The following is a 19377-nucleotide window of genomic DNA, read 5'->3' as shown; positions in this document are numbered from 1 at the left end:
GGGCGCAATCTGGCCTTGCCTGTGTAAGTCACACTTGGCCTCTGCACATTTATTCTGGAAAGTGGTGAGGTTTTACAGTTGTGTTCAGGTCCTTGTGGCCTCTATGCGTGGAATGGAAAGATGTTTTTAAAAATGGTTCCAGCCAGGCACGGTGGCACACACCTGTAATCCCAGCAGCTTGGAAGGCTGAGGCGGGAGCATCACAGGGTCAAGGCAGCCTCAACAACTTAGCAAGACCCTATCTCAAAATTAAAAATAAATAAATAAAAAGGGCTGGGGATATGGCTCGTGGTTAAGTGCCCCTGTGTTCAATCCCTGGTACCAAAAATACAAAAAGAAACCAAAACAGTTCCAGTAGAAGCTATAGTGTTCTGGGGCCAGTGAGACCTCCTAGTGCTGGAGAACTGGCTGCCTTGTCTCCTTGGACCTGGAGAAGTTTAGGGAGATGCTGTGGTGCTTAGATCTGCTAAGTCCCCTTTAGGAGGGACACTAGGAAGTAACTGGAACTCAGCACAATTTGGGGTCCCATTTGGAGGGTACAGACATTACATTGTGTGTGTGTGTGGGGGGGGTGTTGAGAATCGAACCTGGGACCTCACGTGTGCCAGGCAGGTCTGAGCCATGTCCCCCAGCCTCCAGGTGGTACACATGTAGCGAGGAATGGCTACTAGTTAGTCAGCAGCGGGGTACCCGTAAGATGCTTCATGTTGTTTTGTTGAAGTGATGGTTTTGTTTCCTACAACCCCGTGCTGCACAGGCAAGCAATGGACAGTGGTACCAGATGAACGACTCCTTGGTCCATTCCAGCAACGTCAAGGTGGTTCTCAACCAGCAGGCCTACCTGCTCTTCTACCTGCGGTGAGGAGCCCTATTCTCCTCACTTTTCCTGTGTGGAAGAAATTGGGGGTTTAGTAGGAGGGAACTTGGTTGGACAGATACTGTCCCTGAGTCAGGTGCCATGCTTCTGGTCCCCTAGGAGGGACCTCAGTGAGGTCCTCTGGTTGTGGAGTAAAGCCAGAGCCTGGGGAGGCAGGACGGGATTCTTTCTGCCCTCTGTTGATGCTGCCTTGAAGCTCCCTGTACAGTTATCTGTTGTCTTGTAATGATGCCCCAAATGATTTGTTGCCCTGTGGCAGCTGGGCAGCGCACCTCCCTGTGAGGACGCAATCCTGTGGGCATGGAAGGCCACTGGTGGTGGGACCTGTTCCTGGCCTGCTCCCTGACCTAGAGATTGAAGGGTGTGGTGACTGAGGTGTTTTTGCTGCTCTGTCCACTCTGCTGAGGTTTGGATGCACATATGAGGGGGTCTTTTGCCTTATGGTGCTTGAGCCTCTAATTTGGAAGACTTTTGCCCAGACTTGGCCCTGGCCCTCCCACATAGCCGTGTCTGAGGCTCTGTCTGGCCTCTTGTTGGTTAAGGGCAGAGTGAGTTCAAGAGACCTGTTAGGTTCCCTCGGGGGTTTGGGGGATTTATTTATTTATTACCTTTGCTCACCCTTCCTGAAAAAGAAACATAACCTCAACTTCAAGTTACCCCAATTCTCCCTTGCTATCCATTTTGTAGTAACTTTGGACTTCAGTACAAGTTTCTTGTTTCCTTCCTCTGCAGAATTCCATGCTCTAAGAAAAGTCCCGAGAGCCCCATCTCTCAGGCAGGCTCTACCCTTCCCAGCCGCCCAAGTGTGGTTCTAGATCATACCAAGAAGAACATGGGCAACGGCGTAGCTACCTCCCCATCAATGGCAAAGGTACTGAGATGATGGGGTGGGTTGGGAGCAGTGGTGCACTCCTGCAATCCCAGTGGCTAGGGAGGTGGAGGCAAGAGGATCTAAGTTCAAAGCCAGCCTCAGCAACTTAGTGAGGCCCTATCTCAGAAAGGGCTGAGGATGGGGCTGAGGTTGTGGCTCAGTGGTAGAGAGCTCACTGAACGCGGGTGAGGCTCTGGGTTCGATTCTCAGCACCACATAAAAATAAATAAATAAAAGTAAAGGCATTGTGTTCATCTGCAACTAAAAAAATGTTTAAAAAATAAAAAGGAGGGGCTGAGGATGTGGCTCAAGTGGTTAAGTGCTTCTAGGTTCAATCCTTGGAACAACAACAAAAAAAGATGATGGGGTGATGGGTGGCTCTTGGAGCTCCTGTCTCATGCATCACAGATGTCCAGTCTTCTCATGGGGGAACCTTAGCTGAGTGGAGGCGTCTCGGGTAGTGGTTTTGTATCTGTCAGCTTTGTTTTCTCAACCGGCCATCAGCTGACGGACGTTGGGTAGAGGGAAGAGAGGACCATGAGAGGCTGAGCCAGCAGCTCTTCACTGATGCCCAGGGGCATCAGTCCTGCTCTCTGGGCCTGCTGTTGTCCAGACATGCTCACTGAGAGCCCAAGCTGAAGTCCAGCACTGAGTGCACAGTGTGTGCCAGGCGACTGTCCTGATTCTGATAACCATCCTGGGGCTCTGTAGGGATCATCCTCCTTCACCAGCAGCTGGACACGTGGAGGGTGAAAGGACGTCGTGTCTGCAGTTTGCCCAGGTGGTTTAGCAATAGGGAAGCACTTGGGTCTGCACAGCCTAAGGAAAGCACAGTGAAGCCCTGTGGCAAGATGCCGGCCGTCAGGGAGCCCCTGGAAGCCATCTTTGTAGGTACCTGAAGTTTTCTGTTGAAGCAGTTGAGAACTCAAGTTTTCCTGGCAAGGTGATTAGCCGTTTCCGTTTAGAGTCAGTGGCCCTGGCGACTGTCACCAAGTGACTTCTTCCTTCTGGCCAGAGCTAAGCCCACACCAGGCAGGCAGCAGTGGTTTCCCAGTCTGCAGTGGGGTAGTTACATGTGGACAGCTGTCTTTCCCTCAGCATCCAAGAAAAGAGAAGTGGAAATGAGGCTCATGGGAATTGATGTAGGAATTGAAGTGCATGATCTAACTGCAGAATCGGCAACAGCTCTCAGGGTCAGGAGGTCCGCAGGCAGAGGAGTTGTACCTGAGGGTGGCTATAGGCACCCGGGATCCTGTGCGGGCACATCTGCAAAGCTGTTGCACTTAACCATTAGTGTTTTCATTACACGGAGCTTTTCCACATATGCTGCAGTTGCTTGCATAAATAGGATTGTGCGAGTTTTAGTGTTCTAGAACATTTCAATAGCAGTGCAATGGAAAGACTTATTCCTGTTAGAAAACAGCAAAGCATAGACTATTATAAAATATGGGCAGCTGGGCGTGGTAGCCCATGCCTGTAATTCCAGGTACTTGGGGGGCTGAGGCAGGAGGATTGTAAGCTCAAGGTCAGCCTTGGCAACTTAACAAGATCCTGTATCAAAAAATACAAGGGTAACAAGGGCTGGGGAGTACCCTACCCCTGGGTTCAATCCCCAGCACTAAAAACAAAAAAATAAAACCTAGGCCAAAAATCTCAAAAGAAAATAAAAGTGCATTCTAATTAAACCTCTAGAAAAAGGAAGACATTCTAAGCTTAAAATCGAGAGAGAATTTAGAAAAAGTATAAATTGGCTGAACTAAAACTGAATGTATAAAATCTTTTTTTGTTAAATTTTTTTTTTAATTGTTGATGGTCATTTCTTTAATTTATTATATGTGGTGCTGAGAATCCAAACCCAGTGCCTCATGCATGCTAGGCAAGGGCTCTACCCCTGAGCTATGTATGACCCCAGCCCAATACATAAAATCTTAAAAATAAACAAAGAAAACATTGTAGAACAAGGAGCTGGGGGCACAGTCAGCCGTAGTGTGTGCTATGCATATGTTGTAATGATCTGGGTTCGATTCCCAACACAAAATTTTTCTTTTCAATGGACACAATGAAAAATTAACATTTTTTAAGTTGTTGATGGACCTTTATTCATTTATTTATATGTGGTGCTAAGAGTTGAACCCAGTGCCTCACACATGCTAGGCAAGCACTCTACCACTGAGCTACAGCCCCAGCCCCAGAAGTTTAACATTTATAACATAAAAAGCTCCTTCAGATGGTGGCACCTCCCTGCAGTGCACCTGCCGTTGGTATGAAGGTAAAGTGGCGCAAGCCCACCGCAGTGCAGAGTGGAGAGAGGCCTTCTGGAGCTTTGGGGTCAAGCAGGGAAGGGTCCAGATGAAGCATTAAACACAGAGTTAAGAGTATTTTCATCCACTTGCAGTGAATGTAGGAAGGACTCATCTACTAGTGTGCTGTCCCCACAGCAGGAGACAGCACAGGCTGTACGATGACCACAACAGCAGCCTTCACTGAGCAGAACCTGGGGAGAGGCTTCAGGTGTGGCCTTGAGACAAAGGGGGACACACCTGTGCACCAGACCACTCAGAAGTGGCTGTTAGGGACCTTTTTTCTTTGTACTTTTTCTCACTTGGTGACAACATTCTGCTTTGCTGTGAAGATGGTCATGTGTACTAAATCCGGTCAGGACAGTAGCACTTTACCACACGCCCGTTCCAGCCTTCACCTCATGCCTGCTGCTGACTGCTGCTCTGTCCTCGAGGCGGGGCCTGGCCAGCGCCCGCAGGGGCCCTGACTGCTCTCCCCTTGCTCTCCCTCAGCGACCAGACCCTGTGCTGGTGAGGAAGCTGCAGGTCCCCGAGGAGATCGGCGAGCCTGTTTCCAGGAATGGCTCTGTGCCGGCCCTGAAGTCACAGAATGGATGTGTTCCTGCAAAGCTGCCCTTGGGGTCACCTTCCCCCAGACTCTCCCAAACACCCCCCCACACCCCCACCCTTCTGGAGGAGCCTGGGAAGAAGGTGAAGAAGCCAACTCCCCCACAGCACTTCTCCCCGTCCCTGCGAACTCCTCAGGGCTCCCCTGGTACCAGTGAATCGGGGAGCCGTCGGCAGGGCTCCTGGGCCAGCCGAGACACTGTCCCCTCTACCTCACCGAAGCTCCTGGCCAGCGCCACTGCCAATGGGCTTGGGCTGAAGGAGGAGGACGGGAGCACGGACCTTGAGAAGGGGGCTTCTAGCAGCTCTAGCCCGGAGCACTCTGCCAGCAGTGAGCCTGCCAAGGCTCCACAGGACCGCGGGGGCACGGCTGTCCGCATCTGTGCTTCTCAGGAAACAGACTGTCCCTCCGGTCCCTCCAGAGCACCACCAAGTGAAGCCGATTCTGCAGTGGTGAAGCTGAAGTCCCCCGCCCTGGGCAGCGCCACCACTGAGCCTGCGAACCTCATGTCTCCACCGCCAGCCAAAAGGCTGGCCCTGTCTGCCAGGAAGGTGGGCACGGGGGTCTCAGGCCAGCTGGCCATAGCGGGGCAGTGGGAGATGTCGAAGGCGGCGGCCTTCCTCATTCTAGAGGTACCAAGTGCCTTTTGGGCGTCCCTGGTGATTTGCAGGTTGCAGAAGGGCCGTCTGGGGGGTGGGGGTGAGGGAGTCCATCCTTCAGTCCTCCTGGGGCTGGGCCCAGGGTGGGCCTCCATTGCTGCTGCAGGTGGAGTAGCTCAAGTGGGCCCCAGGGCGAGAGCCAGGCTCACCCGGCCACGTGTGGTGGCAGGGGCACTGGGGCAGCGTGAGCCTGGGGGCCTTGTGCAGGTGGGGTGGGGTGCCTCTAGGGCTGGGGCGCGACACCGCGCTGTGTCGTGCTGAGGTTTTGTTAAAGTTCCTTCCTTCTTCCTTTTTGTTTCTAACCAACAACACTCTTCTGGTTCTTCTCCTACCATCCCTCCTCTCCCTTCCCCTGTTTTCTCTTCCTGTCCCCTTATCCTTTCTGGGCCCTGTTTTTCTGTTTTTGTTTCTTGGTTTTTTTTTTTTTGTTTGTTTGTTTGTTGTTTTTTTTTTGTTGTTTTGGTTTTTTTTCCCTCTTCACTCACGGAAACCTTTTTTAGACCACCAAGTTTTTATTTATGTCAATAACTGCAGGCCAGCACCCTGCGGAGGGCGACCGGCAATGACCTCCGTTCACCTCCCCCCTCACCATTCTCCGACCTCACCTCCCCCATGGAAGCTGCTCACCCCGTCGTTGCCTCCACCTGGGCTGTCAGTAGAACCAGGTGAGCTCGGGCGGGGGCCCCAATCCAGGCATTTGTCGGGTTCCATTGGTTCACTCCTATGGTGAGGGTGCATGGCAGGTGAGGAGCCATGAGGGTCCAGGATGGGGTCCCCTCCTGCCTGCTCCCTTTCCATTCAGCAGCAGACCCCGCTTGGTCGATGGCAGAGGGTCTCTGTGTCCTGGCTTGCTGTTTTTGTCACAGTCTTCGTCTGTCTGCCACACGTGTGTGGTGCTGGGTGTGCCGAGGGCTTCCCTGTCCTGAAGCCCCTGGCCAGCCCCAGGACAGAGCTTCACTGGGAAGAGAAAGACTGTGCGTGAACTCAGGCCTGGAGTCCTTCAGGGCCATCCGTTTTGCCAGCCAGGGTCGCATCTTGTTTTCCCAGCAGTGTGCCCTGCCTCCTCAACCCGCAGAGGGTCCCCAGGGGCTCCTGCCATTGGCTGGATGTGGCTTCTGGAGTAGGGAGGCTTGATTCTGCCTTGGGGCTTTTCAGACCTTCTGTGGATAGGCTTCCCAGTCCTCCCGCCCCTCCCAGTGGGCTCCCTGACAGGAGCTCGCCACTCTCGAGAATGCCCAGGGCAGAGTAGTGTCTCCCTGACAGTGGAGGCTGATGGACTGGAACCCCTGGGCAGCCGGGAAGGCGTGAGAGAGGGCACGGGTGAGGGACATGGCCTCTTGGACTCTCCCTGCGTGACTCCACCTGCCTTACCCTGGAGGCAGCCTGGGACCGTCCCCACTCGGGTGTGCACCCCTGACCCTGGCCTGGTAGTTTTGCACTTGGTAGTCTGCAAATATCCAGACATCTGTTGGGTATTTTCTCTTGGTTTCTTTGTCACATAACCTTTATGAAAACACTCCAGGGGAGCCGGGAATGGTGGTGCACGCCTGTAATCCCAGCTGCTTGAGAGGATGCTGAGTTCAAAGCCAGCCACAGCAAAAGTGAGGTGCTAAGCAACTCAGTGAGACCCTGTCTCTAAATAAAATACAAAATAGGACTGGGGGTGTGGCTCGGTGGTGGAGTGCCCCTGAGTTCAATCCCTGATTACTCACTCCACCTCACCAAAAAAAGAAAAAGAAAAAAAAAAAAAAACTCCAGAGAACACCTGGGGTGGCCCAGCCTTGGGGTCCAGGGGTATAGCTGCTATGGTGCTGTGGTCTGCCCTGGTTGAGGTGACGGTGACAATGACGATAGTCCTACTGATGCCGTTACCCTTTGAGGTTGGCAGCCTTGCTGCTCTGGCCAGATGAGCGCTATGGCTCTGGAGCTTGGCCCTGCAGGGCTGGCGAGAGGCAGGTCGCGGGCCCCGGCACAGCCCAGTCCTGCCCCGTGCACACCTCGCAGGACAGCTCGGCTTTACAAGTCGTGGTCCTGAGTTACTGGCCCAGAGTCAGAGGAAAATAACTGTGGTGCTGCGGGCCGTGCCTGCCCTCCTGAGAAGGCTGCTGTCTTCAGGGTTTGCCTTGCTCTGGGGCTGAAACGTGCATACCGAGGGGACTTTCCTGAACTGTTGCTCAACAAGCAGAAACAATAGAGTTTTAAAAAAAAACAAACCTGTGACCTCTTACTCTCAAGGAAGTATGACGTACAGTTCTCATTAACTCCCATCTAAAGAGATTTTGATTTTATTGTCAGCCTGTCTTCACATACGTGTGACTCATGTGTCTGAGAATTACAGGAAAGGACTGTTTTGGAAAGGGGATGAAGGTGGGCAGGGGGAAGAGCTCTGCGTGGGTTTTTCAGAATGACCTTTTTTATCATCCCCTGTCCCCACAGGGCTGTGTCACCTATCCCCCGATCATCCAGCCATCCAAAGCCGCCTGTTAGCCCTCCCTCTACATCACTGACCAGTAGTAGCCCCCAGTCCCCGGGGACTTCAGAGCCACAGAGCCGTTCCTCTTCCTGGACTGCCCTGCCTCAGGTCAATGGGGACTTCACGTCCCTTTCACACCAGCTGTCACTGGAGGCCAGCAAGGCCCCTCAGAGCCCCTCTAGGAAGAAGAAGAAGCTGCTCACAGGAGAGCCCCAGAAACTAGGCTCAGTGGCACGTCAGCCCCAGTGCCTCAGGGGAGAAGCTGTGGCGCCCCGCAGGAAGAGGAAAAGGAAGAAGAGGAAGTGTCCAGAGGACACGGCCGCTGTAGCCCCTCAGGAGGGTCAGACTCGGGGGCAGCCCTGGAGCCCCAAGAGCAGGAAGAAGCACCAGGCAGATCTTGCAGCTGATCCACAGGAGGAAGAGGGCACACGGCCACAGGCAAACGTCCTAGAAGCCCACCACCTGAGTAGCAGGAAGCGGAGGAGGAGAGGAGTGGAGGGATTCGGGAGAGTCGGGCTACCCCAGGACCCACCTTGGCCCAGGTGAGCACAGGTCAGAGACACGCCCCGGTCTCTCCATGGAGAAATCAGAAGCACGCCGGGTGTTGTGGCACATGCCATTATCCAGCAACTCAGAAGGCTGAGACAGGAGGATCCTAAGTTCAAGGCCAACCTGGGCAACTTAGCAAGGCCCTGTCTCAAAAATAAAAATGGCTGGGATGTGGCTTAATGGTTAAGCACCCTGGGTTCAATCCCTACTGCCAAAAAAGGGGGAAAAAATCAGGCCTGGGGCTATAGCTCAGCGGCAGAGCACTTGCCTAGCATGTGTAAGGCACTGGGCTTGATCCTCAGCACCACATAAAAATAAAATAAAGGCATTCTCTCCGCATACAGCTCCAAAAAATTTTTCAGAAAAAAAATGAGAAGTGAAATAATCCATTCCCAGGTGGGTGCAATCTACAAAGATATGCTGTTCTGGAATCCTAAAAATGTAGTCTGTGAGGCTGTTGGTGGACCTCGGTCCCTTGAGTGACTGACAGCAGAGAGGACAGGTGCTTCTAAGCCATGGCCATCACTGCATGAGCAGGGTGTCCAAAGATGCAGGGTGGTTGTGTGTTCTGGGGGCCACAGCAGCCTGCATGTGTAGTGAATAGGGCTTGTCCCAGCTGCACTAGCGTCACGCTGGTGTGGCTGTGGGCACCCAGCCCCCATGTACCCAGCCACTTCTCTAAGCCAGTGCAGAGTGAGCGCTGTGCCACCTAGGCGTCCTGTTGTGGTGGGGTGCCCGTCTTTGTGCATTGTCTCGACTTCTGACTTCTGCCTCCGACTCCCAGCAGCTGCCCCTCCCCTGACCCTAGAGAGCCTGCAGCCAGGATGGAGTCTCCAAGGAAAAAGAGGAGGAGGAAAAGAAAGCGGGAGGCGCCACGGGAGGAAGAAGAGAACGATCATCCGGAGGGCCCCAAGAGGCTGAGGCCTAGTGTCTCTGCAGTCCCCGTGTGGAGTATGAATGGCCAGGTTCCTGGGGACCGTCTGGGTGAGCACTGTGGGCACATTAGTCAGGTTTCTGTCACTGCGACCAAAATACCTGATGAAGGCTGCTCACAGTTTCAGAGGTCTCTGTCCATGGTGGGCAGCTCCATGTCCTAGGCCTGGGGTGGAAGGGTGTGGTTTAGGAAGGCAGCTCCGTTTGTGAAGCCAGAAAGCAGAGAGAGGGGAAGGGGCCAGGGACAGGATAAGTACCAGCGTGTGCCCCCCAGTGACCTACTTCCTGCCGCCGCACCCCACCTACCAGCCCCTTACCCCGTCTCCCAAGGGTCCACTTTGATGTCAATGGATTGAATACTGACGAGGTCAGAGACCCCATGACTTCCCAACAGCCCAAGCCCAGCCTCTGGACGGTGCCATTTTGGGGACTAAGCCTTCAGTGCATGAGCCTCTGGGAGATGCTCCACATCTAGGCACTACACAGGCAGCTTCGAGGAGCCCTGGTGGCAAAAGTGATGGGGGTACTTCCCTGTCCTGTGTGAGGCCTTTGCTGAGCACTGGCCCATGCGTTAAGTCTTTAACTTTACATCGCTAGCACAAATGCCTGAGATAATTAGGAGAAAAGGGGTGTGTTTTAGCTCACAGCTCTGGGGGCCCAGCCCCAGGTCTGCAGCATGTAGTGCTGGGAGTATGTGGCGGAGCAGGGCTCTCACCTCGGGACGTGGAAGACAAGTGGAAGGAGTTGGGGTCCCACTGTGCCCTGAGAACCTCCCCCTAGGCCCTGCTTATTACAGCTTCTGTCACCCCAGTAGCACCTTCCTGAGGACAAGCCTCCAGACGTGAGCCTCTGGGGAACCCTAAGATCTAAACTGTAGCAGGCTGTTTCTGGCCACAAGGCAGGGTCCACTCATGGTGTCCCCTCCTGCTGGCTGCAGGGCTGTGCTTTCTGGCCTCTCTTATTTTCTGCCCTTATCATTTTCATGAACTAACGTGGACAGCAGCCTTCTCTGTTGAGTAGAGTACTTACCAGCACTCGGGCACTGCAGTGTGGGTGAGCACTTACCGCTCACGAATTCTGCAGGTGGCTGTCAGTGACGGGTCTGTGACAGTCCCCTCGTCTCCTATCTGTAGGGCCAGGACAGGCTCCTCTTGTACCTTGGAACAGAGAGCGAGAACCCGATGTGGTCCAGGAGTTGCTCAGATACTCCTCTGACAAGGCCTACGGGAGCAAAGGTATGTCCAGACAGGACGTGGTACTGTCCTCTGCAGGTGGGCAAGCGTGGGTCCTGTTCCTAGAGGACTCTAGAGCAGCTCCAGAGGTCTGTGGGCATGACAGCCGCACACACAGCTCTAGGTAAGGTGGCAGTGTCAAGGTCCCAGCTAGGGAGGGACAGGGCGAAAAGCTCCTGACCCTGAATGCAGGCTGGGCTCGGAACCTCATTTGTAAGGCAGATTTTGAGAGCAAGCATGAGACGTTGTTTCTCAAACATGGGCGTGGATTTACAAAAACAGGTGGGCACAGTGGTGCACACCTGTCATCCCAGCTGCTCAGGAGGGGGAAGCAGGAAGACCACAAGGTGGGGCCAGCATGGGCAACGTAGCCAAACCCTGTCTCAAAATGAAAATTTTACAAAGGACTGGGGGTGGAGCTCAACAGTGAAGTGCCCCTAGGCTCAGTCCCTAAAGAAAAAGGGGGAAAAAAGAGAGCTCTATGATTGGTGATGCAGAATTCAGGGCTCACTGACTCACTGATGCTGTTCCCATGTTGACCGTCCTGGTCACTGTGCCCCTCCTTTTTCCCTCTCATGTCTGTCTCTGCCAAAAGGTGGCACTCACACGTTTTGAACATGTGGGGGTAGACAGGCTTCCCTGGCTCACAGGGTCAGAGTGGCCCACAGGGTCTGGGAGCCCACATGTGCTGATGGCGGATGTGTTGTGCAGTTCTGAGCTGGAGTGGGGAGCCGTCCGCGATCAGTCAGGATGCCATCGAAGACAGCAGATTGGCCCGTACCCAGACTGTGCTTGACCACTGGGATGAGGAGTTTGATCGAGGAAAGGTAGGACTCGTGACATGGCTGTGGGCTGACAGTAGGATGGTGTTGCTCAGCTTGGGCCAAGGGCAGGGATGTCTTGAACTCTGATAGCAGTTTGAAGCTTCGGAGAAAGTGGCTCGGCCAGCTCCAGGTGGTGTGTCTGGTGCTGTGGGCAGGCATTGGCCACGCTGCTGGGGTACCTTCATCAGTGCTGGGTGGCAGGCCTCCTGCAGAGGGTGTCACTCACTGTGTGGGGGCACCCCTGTGCCGGGGTGCTCCCGCGTAGGAGACTGGGCTCAGGGCAGCCCTCCTGAGAATTGTAACGCCTGATTCTTGATGTAGGAGAAGAAAATGAAAAAACTCAAGAGAGAGAAGAAGAGAAACTTCAACGCTTTCCAGAAGCTTCAGAGTAGACGGAACTTTTGGTCTGTGACTCATCCAGCCAAGGCCACCAGCCTCAGCCACCGCCGCTGAGCTCATGCTGTTGAGGTCCGTTGTAGGGGTGGTGTCTCCGGTGTGTGTCTGTGTGTGCGTGTTCTGGGCGTGGTGTCTGTGGGTCTGCTGTGGCGTGTATGGTGTGTCTGTGTGTCTGTCTGGTGTGCATGCATGCGCCTGTCCCTTGTAGGAGAGGACCCTGTGACATTTTCCAGCTCCCTCGAGAGGGCTGTACCCCTATCCTGCGGGGACTCACTCGAGGGTGTTCTGGGAGTATCAGGTCTCTCTCCTCACCAGGACATGTGCCTGTCCCGTACCCTCTAGGGCCGTCACTTCCTGGGAACTCTGTCTGGATCTGAAGAGTGGCCTCAAGCAGACTCCACCTCCCTGTCACCTCTAGGCTGCTGCACTGTGAGCCTGCCACGGCAGGGGACTCCTGTCCCCACCGTCTTAGGGGACCCGTGAGGCCTGGGCTTCTACGGCTCAGAACCTGTGGAGACATTCACGAAAGGCCCCTCACGCGAAGCCCTGGCATGTGGTGTCACGCAGACCGGCAGCTCGCTATGGGGCCTCCAGAAAGGCCAAGTGACCTTGTGGTCATGGACAGTGGGGTCTGGGTGGGCAGAGCTGTCTGTCCCAGGGGCTCTTCCCCAGTTGTCCTGTGCTCAGGGTGGCAGGGTGCCTTGGCTCTTCCTGGCGAGCACCCCTTGTTCCCTGCAGGTGGCGCTGTCTCGTGCTGCGCCCTGTGACTGTATGCCTTACTGTCTGCCTCAGAGAGGAAGGTCCTGCACTGACCACATCGCTGCCTTTCCCTTTCCTGCCTGGGGTTGGCCCTTCCGGAGTATCTCCTCCTCACAGGAACTCCGAGCTCTGTGGAGAGCAGAGGCTGGGATGGGAACCCTTGAAAGTAATGCCAACGCATCTGCTCCCGAGGCTGCTGCCTCTCCTGATGGTTTGGCTGTAGCTTCCCTTCAGCTGCAGTGGCCCGTGGGTCTCTGCAGAAGTGGTGATCTTGGGGATGAGGTCTCCGTCAGCTGATATCCGAGCAGGCCTGTGGCTTCCTGTACAGTATGTTTCCCTGATACGCAAACCCTGGCTTCGTGTACTCAGTCTTGGGAGCGCCGTGGAGTCTGGCTGATTGTACTGTTCACGCCCCTCCCCTGTGCAAGCCCTGTCTGCAGACGTGTGGTTGGACCGGCCTGGGTCTCCTCGCGGAGGTGCTCTCTGAGGAGGATGGCACCTTCCAGGCGCTGCTCACAGTGCCGGGCGCTGGCCCTCCCCAGGAGGGCCCACCTCTGCCCTTGGCCTGTGCCACCCTTGTTTTGCTCTGCTGCCACACTTGAGGCCTCACTTGATCCTGGTGTAGAAAGAAGACTTGCTTTTTCTTTATGGGGAGGAGATTCTTTTTGTTTTCTTTTCCTGTTTTTCGTATTTCCTTTTAAAAGAAGGTGGAGGGAAGAGTGGCACCAGGGCTGATCTGTTGGCTGCTCCCCATCCCAGCAGGAAGTGGGCCATGGCTTCGTGACCTGTTGTCTGGGGAGGCCAGGGCTTGCTTTCCTCTTGAGGCGCTGACGTTCTTGCCTGTATGAACTGCGTCCCCAGCCGTTTCGTTTCGTAATGCCTTGTAGTTAAATTTAGTTGTCTTCTAGCACACAATTGACCTCCCCTCTCGCTCTCCCCCCTTCCAAGTGGGTCTCTTCCTTCTCCGCTGGATTGCACGCTGCAAACCCTTGTCCTGGAGGGGCTGCCTCCCTCTCCCAGGTGGTGGAGTGCCTGACCTGACTTTTGACGGTGCTCATCGCTGTCCGGCAGAAGCCAGCCCCTCCCTTCCCAGAAAACCATCAGCCAAACAGGGACCAGGAAGAATGAGGCCCAGAAACCACCACCACCACCACCCACCCCCCGTTCTGGGTGCCCGTAGTGTGTAAGCACATGTTAGTGACCTCAGTTCTTGCCATGGTGGCCTCTCGGCACAGAGCTTGCCTTTGTGCTTGGGAGTGCAGGTGACGGCCCCTGTGCAGTGGGCCCTCACCAGTGTTCCTCACTGCCCCGTTCACCTATCGTGAGGAGCCACTTCCCACTGTGTCCTGGCTGTGTGGCCACACCCATGTGTGTACAGGCGTCCCTGCCCTCTGTACTTCCTCTCCAGTGGCCTGGGGAGCCCCAGGTGTTGCCAAGATCTTGGTGCAATAAATAATGTGCTGTTGTGGGTCCGTTCTGTGTGTCTTTTTTTTTTTGAAGATGTACACAAGGCCTTTATTTGCTTTATTTCTGTGTGGTGCTGAGGATGGACCCAGTGTCTTGCTCAAGCTGCGAGTACTCTCCCGCTGAGCCAGCCCCAGCCTTCTCGGTCATGTTTTTCCTTTGACTTCTACAAAGGCGCGAGTCCGCCACTCCTATTCCAAGTCAAAGGTGGGGTGCCAGTGTCCCCCACAGCCCCAGGTCCCTGCTAATGGGATGTTGAGGTGGGAGATTGCCTAAGCCTAGGAGTTCCAAGTCAGTCTGGCAGCGCGGCCTGGTCCTGTCCAGGACAGAATGACAACAGGAGGGTTTGAGACTGAGTGGTCCACTCAGTTCTGTGGGTAGTTTTTAGTGAGTACTCTACCAAGGATATTTGAAGCACTTTATTCTACTTGTTGCTTTTTTTTAGTTCTTTATATACTCTAGATATTAGACCTCTTTTTTGGGGATGGGGTGTAAACTGGGGATTGAACTCGGGGGCACTCAACCACTGAGCTACATCCTCAGCCCTATTTTGTATTTTATTTAGAGACAGGGTCTCACTGAGTTGCTCAGCACTTCGACTTTGAGGCTGGCTTTGAAGTTGAGATCCTCCTGCCTCAGCCTCCCGAGCCACTGGGATTACAGGCGTGAGCCACCATGCCCAGCTTCATTGCTTTTTAGGTTTTTAATTGACTAATATTTGCATCTCTAGGGAAAGATGAGAGAAATAATGGATTTCAGTGACCAATGACATTTCTCACTGTTGGCTAATACGGGGCAGGAAGATCTGGTGGGAATCTTGCCTGCTTTGCATGTGGTAGGATGGAGGGCAGAGTGGCCACAGGGCTGGTGCTGGCAGCCCATTCTGACCCAACAGTGTCTGGCCACAGCTTGGAAGGCGTGGTAAGACTTGTGTCCGTGTGGACTGGGGTTGTGGCCATCTGGGAACTTCATCTAGGTTCTCCTGGACAGCACTGGTCCTGAGCCCTGCTGCCAGCCATGGCAGGTCTGGGAGGAGCAGGCAAGGTCATACAGAGGTGCCCAGTGGCCAGGAGGCTAGAGTGGCAGGAGCAGCCCTGGGGAACCAGGAGAGGAGCTGACCTGCCTGGGCGGAGCCTGTGGGCTCCTGTGCAGTGAGTGCTGCTGCGTGCTGCCTGGCAGCTCCGTCACCAGCCTTCACCTCCCGCACCTCTTCAGGGCCTTTTCCACGCTCTCCACGAAGATGTCCCTCAAACCCAGTTCTGGACTTGGCCCCTCAAGGTTGGGTCAGACAGCTCAAAGGAGGAGAGGAGAGGAAGCCTGGAGGTGAGACTGCCACCAGGTGGAGGAAAGGGCACTCTCGGGCCTTGCTGCAGCCCTCTGACCAGCCAGGCAGTGGCCAGTGGCCTCAAACCACTGGGGATACAGTGGCTATGGGGAGGCCACACTGTGTTGTCACTGTTCTCTGAACACTGGCCACTCTGGGATGTGTGACGGCCAAGTGAGAGTCTCCCATGGTGCAATGGACCTTGCAGGCAGGGCTGAGGGATCCAGCCTGGGTGAGCACCACTGTGACTCACAGTCACTAGGAGGGATGCCCGGTGCCTCCTGATGAGCCTCAGGCCAGGCAGTGTGTCAAAGCACGGGCCACAGCGTGACAGAGAGAAAGCCTGGTCGTCCTGGTTGGCAAGCTGGGCACCAGGGCCAGGTTAACAGGATCTCATTTGCTTAGTGGACTCCTGGGCTGATAGTGTCTGCATCATAGCCCAACGGGGGTGCGGGGGTGGAGTACAGAGGGTGGCAGGTAAGGCTGACCGTCCCGTGAGCAGCCAAGTAGGGTCCCTTGGGCATTCATGAAGTGGAGTCAGGAGCACATACAATGAAGGTCTGGCCCGGGCAGTCAGTCGAGGAGGCCAAGGAAGTAGCCAGGGAGTAGCGGGCTGCTTCTGGTTTCAGGAGGCCGTAGGTGGGTGACAGTTTCAGTTTGAGACAATGGCGATGTTGGCATGTTGTAGAACGCCGAGCCTGGGGGAGTCCCAGCCTGGGAAATGGGCAGTAGGTGAGCTCTGAGTCTTCCAGTTAAGGACAAGTCCAGCCGTCGGTGCTCCTGGGGGCGAGGTCCTGGACACACTGCAGGGGGTCAGGGTTAGCAGCAGCAAGCACGACCCTTGGGCCAGTGCTGAGCTGTGTGCTGTGATCCCCTGCCCTGGGTCCTGGCAGGTGGACAGTGTGTTCCTGGAGGGTGGTGTCAGTAGAAGCAGGGGTGACTGGAGGAGGGCCAGTGAGCACAGGACACGGGCTTGGGGAGTGCAGTGTCCTCTGCCCATCAGATCCAGGGCCAGCTCCAGCACTGGCCCCTCCCAGAGCCCATACCCACACCTTTCCACAGCCCCATCCAACTCTCTGCCTCTGGCATGGCCCCATAGGGCTCTGGGGCTGCCCCGCTGCCCATCTTGCTTGGGACTTCTGCAGCTGCCTCCCAGTCCCGGGGGTTATTCCGAGGGTTTCCCTCCACCGTGGGCCCGACTCTGGTAGGTGAATGATTTCTTACTGGCTGCTGAAGCCGCCTGCTCTGTCCTCCCTCTGCCTGGTGGTCCCAGCACCCCAGAGCAGCAGACTCCCCGGCAGAGCTGCCCACAGAGGCCAGGGGAACTGGACAGAGGTGTCAGGCCCATGTCTCAGACTCCAGCAAGCACCAGTCACCAGGGGTCATTAGGGCATGGGTTCTCAGATGTCCCCATGTTCTGCTTAGGCCTTCCTGAGGACGTAGTTCTGGTGACTCCCCGGGGTGGCTGTGCTGGCAGGATCCAGGCACAGACCTGCTGTCCTGGTCTGGTGGCCCTCCAGGGGCTCAGGTGCTGGGATGGGAGTGTGGGGAGGGGTCTCGTGCCTGCGTGAAGAAGCACTGTCGCCCCTGACCCCTGTGGGGCCCGTGTGGGCTGCAGCTGTTGGAAGGAGCCCCGTGGTGGGGGTCGGAACTCCCTGTGCTCCTCCGGGGCTGCGCTCCGCCCTCCCCTCCTCCTGCCTGCGCCCTGCTTCATCCCCCTTCTCTTAGGAACTGGCCCCCCTGGAAGCCTGGCGTCTGCTGTGTTCCCCAAGCCACTCATCCCTCCACTAGGCTTCAGTTCACTCCCTCCTTTCACTCTCCAAACCCTGAGCCTGCTTCTGTCCTCGTTACTCCACTCCGTGACCTAATTCCCAAATCCAGTGGGCATTTGTCACTGGCTTCTTCCCAGGATCTCCCACTGTTTTCCCCTCCCAGATGGCCTCCTATCCTGCCCACTGAGGGTCAGTCTTGAACAATGGACACTCAGTCTGTGGATCTGGCCCAAACTGGGCCATTGGTTCACCCCACCACACGCCTTTCCCTACCTATCCTACTGGCAGACTCAGGGCCCAGGCAGAAATCAGACCTGTCTTTCCTTCCCCAGAGATGGTGAACCTGGCACCCCGGTGGGAAGTCAGAGCACCTGGGTGCCTCCCCTGCCACTCCCGCTCACACCCATCCTGGAGGTCGCCCTTCCCAGCTGCTGCCCTGGAAACCCCCCCCCCCCTGCTTCCTGCTCTCTCACCTGGAGCAGCCTGGGCCTGGCATCTTCCTCTTGGGCTTGAGTGGCCTCCCGCCAGGTTCCTGACCTGCCTTCCTGCTCCCTGTCCCAGGAATGTCTTCAAGATAAGCAACTGGATGCCTTCCACAGGAGCTCCGCTGCCCCCGGCCCCACCTCTCAGCTCTGCAGCCCGTGGCCTCAGGGTTCTGGGTCCTGCCCTGCTGACCTGGGAGGCCTGCCCCTGCTGCCAGGTGGATCAGGAGCGTGCTGGCCCTCTGTAGACTCTGACCCGAGGCATTGCTCACGCTCTTAGCTTCCTCCAGAGGAAACTGCAGGTGGACCCTGCCCATGAGGGTTGAGTGGGGTTCACTCATGGCTTGCTGTAGAAAGCTCAGGGTGTGGGTCCAGACTGGGTTCTGACGGGACCCGGTAGGAGTCGGCCTCATGACTGGAGTCAGTCGTACCGCCTCTCCGTGCTGTTTTTTGAAATGCCTGGTTGGATTTGGCTGGGCAACTGTGGCTGTGTCCTTACACTATCTGGACCCTCTCCTGCCTGCTTCAGTGAGGAGGGCAGTGGTTAGGGGGGCTGGCAGGATGTGGCTACCAATGCCCTCCCTTGGGCAGGCTCTGGGTGTATAGGTGGCTTTTTTGTTTGTTTGTTTTTTGGTACAGGGGATTGAACCCAAGGGCACTTAATTCCTGAGCCACATCCCAGCCCTTTTTAAAATTTTTATTTTGAAACAGCGTCTCGTTAAGTTGCTTAGGGCCTTGCTAGATTGCTGAGGCTGGCTTTGAACTTGGAATCATCCTGCCTCAGCCTCCTGAGCCGCTGGGATCACTCACGTGCACCCCACACACCTGGCTCGGTGCATCTTACCATGGATGGTCCAGGCTTCAATACACAGAGCCTAAGGACATGGCAAGTGCCTGCTGTGAGCTGTGTGCAGGGATCAATGTGTTACGTACATCAATGACTTTTTCATGGCTGTTTCAAAATGGTGTGAAGTCTCATCACCCCACGCTAAGAACTAGTATTGTTACAACGTACCTTCTGTGGGTTTTGCTCCTGTGATGGTAGACAATCCGTTTACAACTCCTCTCCCTTTCCAGTGTTTTCTTCTGCTTTTCTGTCATAGGCGGCCACATTTGGATATTCCACTGCAAGGGAGCAAGGCTGTTGTCTGGCCAGGCCCAGGATTGCCAGCCACCCAGGAAATATTTATTGAACAAGGGAACCTGAAAAGGTCGTGGAGGAAGCCTGGCTGTGACTGGCATTTGGATGCTGCTCAGAACACCGCCAGCCCACTGCCCGCCAAAGCCCGAGCTCAGAAATCCCCCTTCATGGACTTGGCTCTGTGTTGCCCACTCGGAGCTCCACCACCCTTTGTCTTTTTCACACGTGGAAACACTGTGGTGAAGTCGAGTGGGAATTCTTCTATCTGAAGCAAATGCCCAGACAGTGGCATGTGGCCAGCTGCCTTCTGGGTGGCATGGGAACAGTTGGTGACAGCTGGATACAATCAAGTTCCATTACAAACAGATTTTAAGTGCCACTCATACAAAGAAGAAATTGCAAGCTTTAGCAAAGTACAATCTGGGGTTTTCAAAGCAAGACAATGCCCCGTCGGAGCCGGCAAGTGGTTGTGTGTGCAGCCTTTCACACGGGTCAAGTGCGCCTTCTTCCCCAGCGCCCCTCGGCTCCTCACAGTCCTGCTGTGGAACTGGCACACATGGGCCCGGATGGCTCCCGCTGGGCTGTGGGTCCTCCTGCCTTGCAACTTGCTGAGGACACTGGATTAAAGGCCTGTACATACCCCACCCGGTGGGAAGTGTCAGAGGCTGGCTGCTGGGGGAGCTGCTGCTGCTCCCAGGCCTCTACTCTCGGCTT

General features: G+C 55.4%; 1 protein-coding gene across 3 annotated transcripts in view; it reads left to right on the top strand.

Annotated features, from left to right (window-relative positions):
* Usp36 (ubiquitin specific peptidase 36) overlaps positions 1–13952 on the top strand; it is a 33742-nt gene extending 19790 nt beyond the window's left edge. For 2 of the 3 annotated variants that reach the window (XM_046446660.2, XM_058579975.1), the window contains 10 exons: positions 758–858; positions 1610–1748; positions 4541–5206; positions 5849–5979; positions 7751–8329; positions 9121–9320; positions 10403–10504; positions 11213–11328; positions 11647–11793; positions 12064–13952. In XM_046446660.2, the coding sequence (XP_046302616.1) occupies positions 758–858; positions 1610–1748; positions 4541–5206; positions 5849–5979; positions 7751–8329; positions 9121–9320; positions 10403–10504; positions 11213–11328; positions 11647–11778 (2166 nt within the window). In that variant the 3' untranslated portion in view covers positions 11779–11793; positions 12064–13952. The remainder of the gene's footprint in view (positions 1–757; positions 859–1609; positions 1749–4540; positions 5207–5848; positions 5980–7750; positions 8330–9120; positions 9321–10402; positions 10505–11212; positions 11329–11646; positions 11794–12063) is intronic. The other variant, XM_046446659.2, reaches the window with a different exon arrangement.
* Positions 13953–19377: the final 5425 nt, after the last annotated feature.

This window comes from Marmota monax, unplaced genomic scaffold (genome assembly GCF_021218885.2).
Source record: "Marmota monax isolate L192 unplaced genomic scaffold, Marmota_monax_Labrador192_F-V1.1 WCK01_AAM20220418_F8-fsc00353, whole genome shotgun sequence".
Classification (NCBI taxonomy): Eukaryota; Metazoa; Chordata; class Mammalia; order Rodentia; family Sciuridae; genus Marmota; species Marmota monax.
Note: the sequence above shows the minus strand (reverse complement) of the source record. Positions and strands in the feature narration are given on the sequence as shown.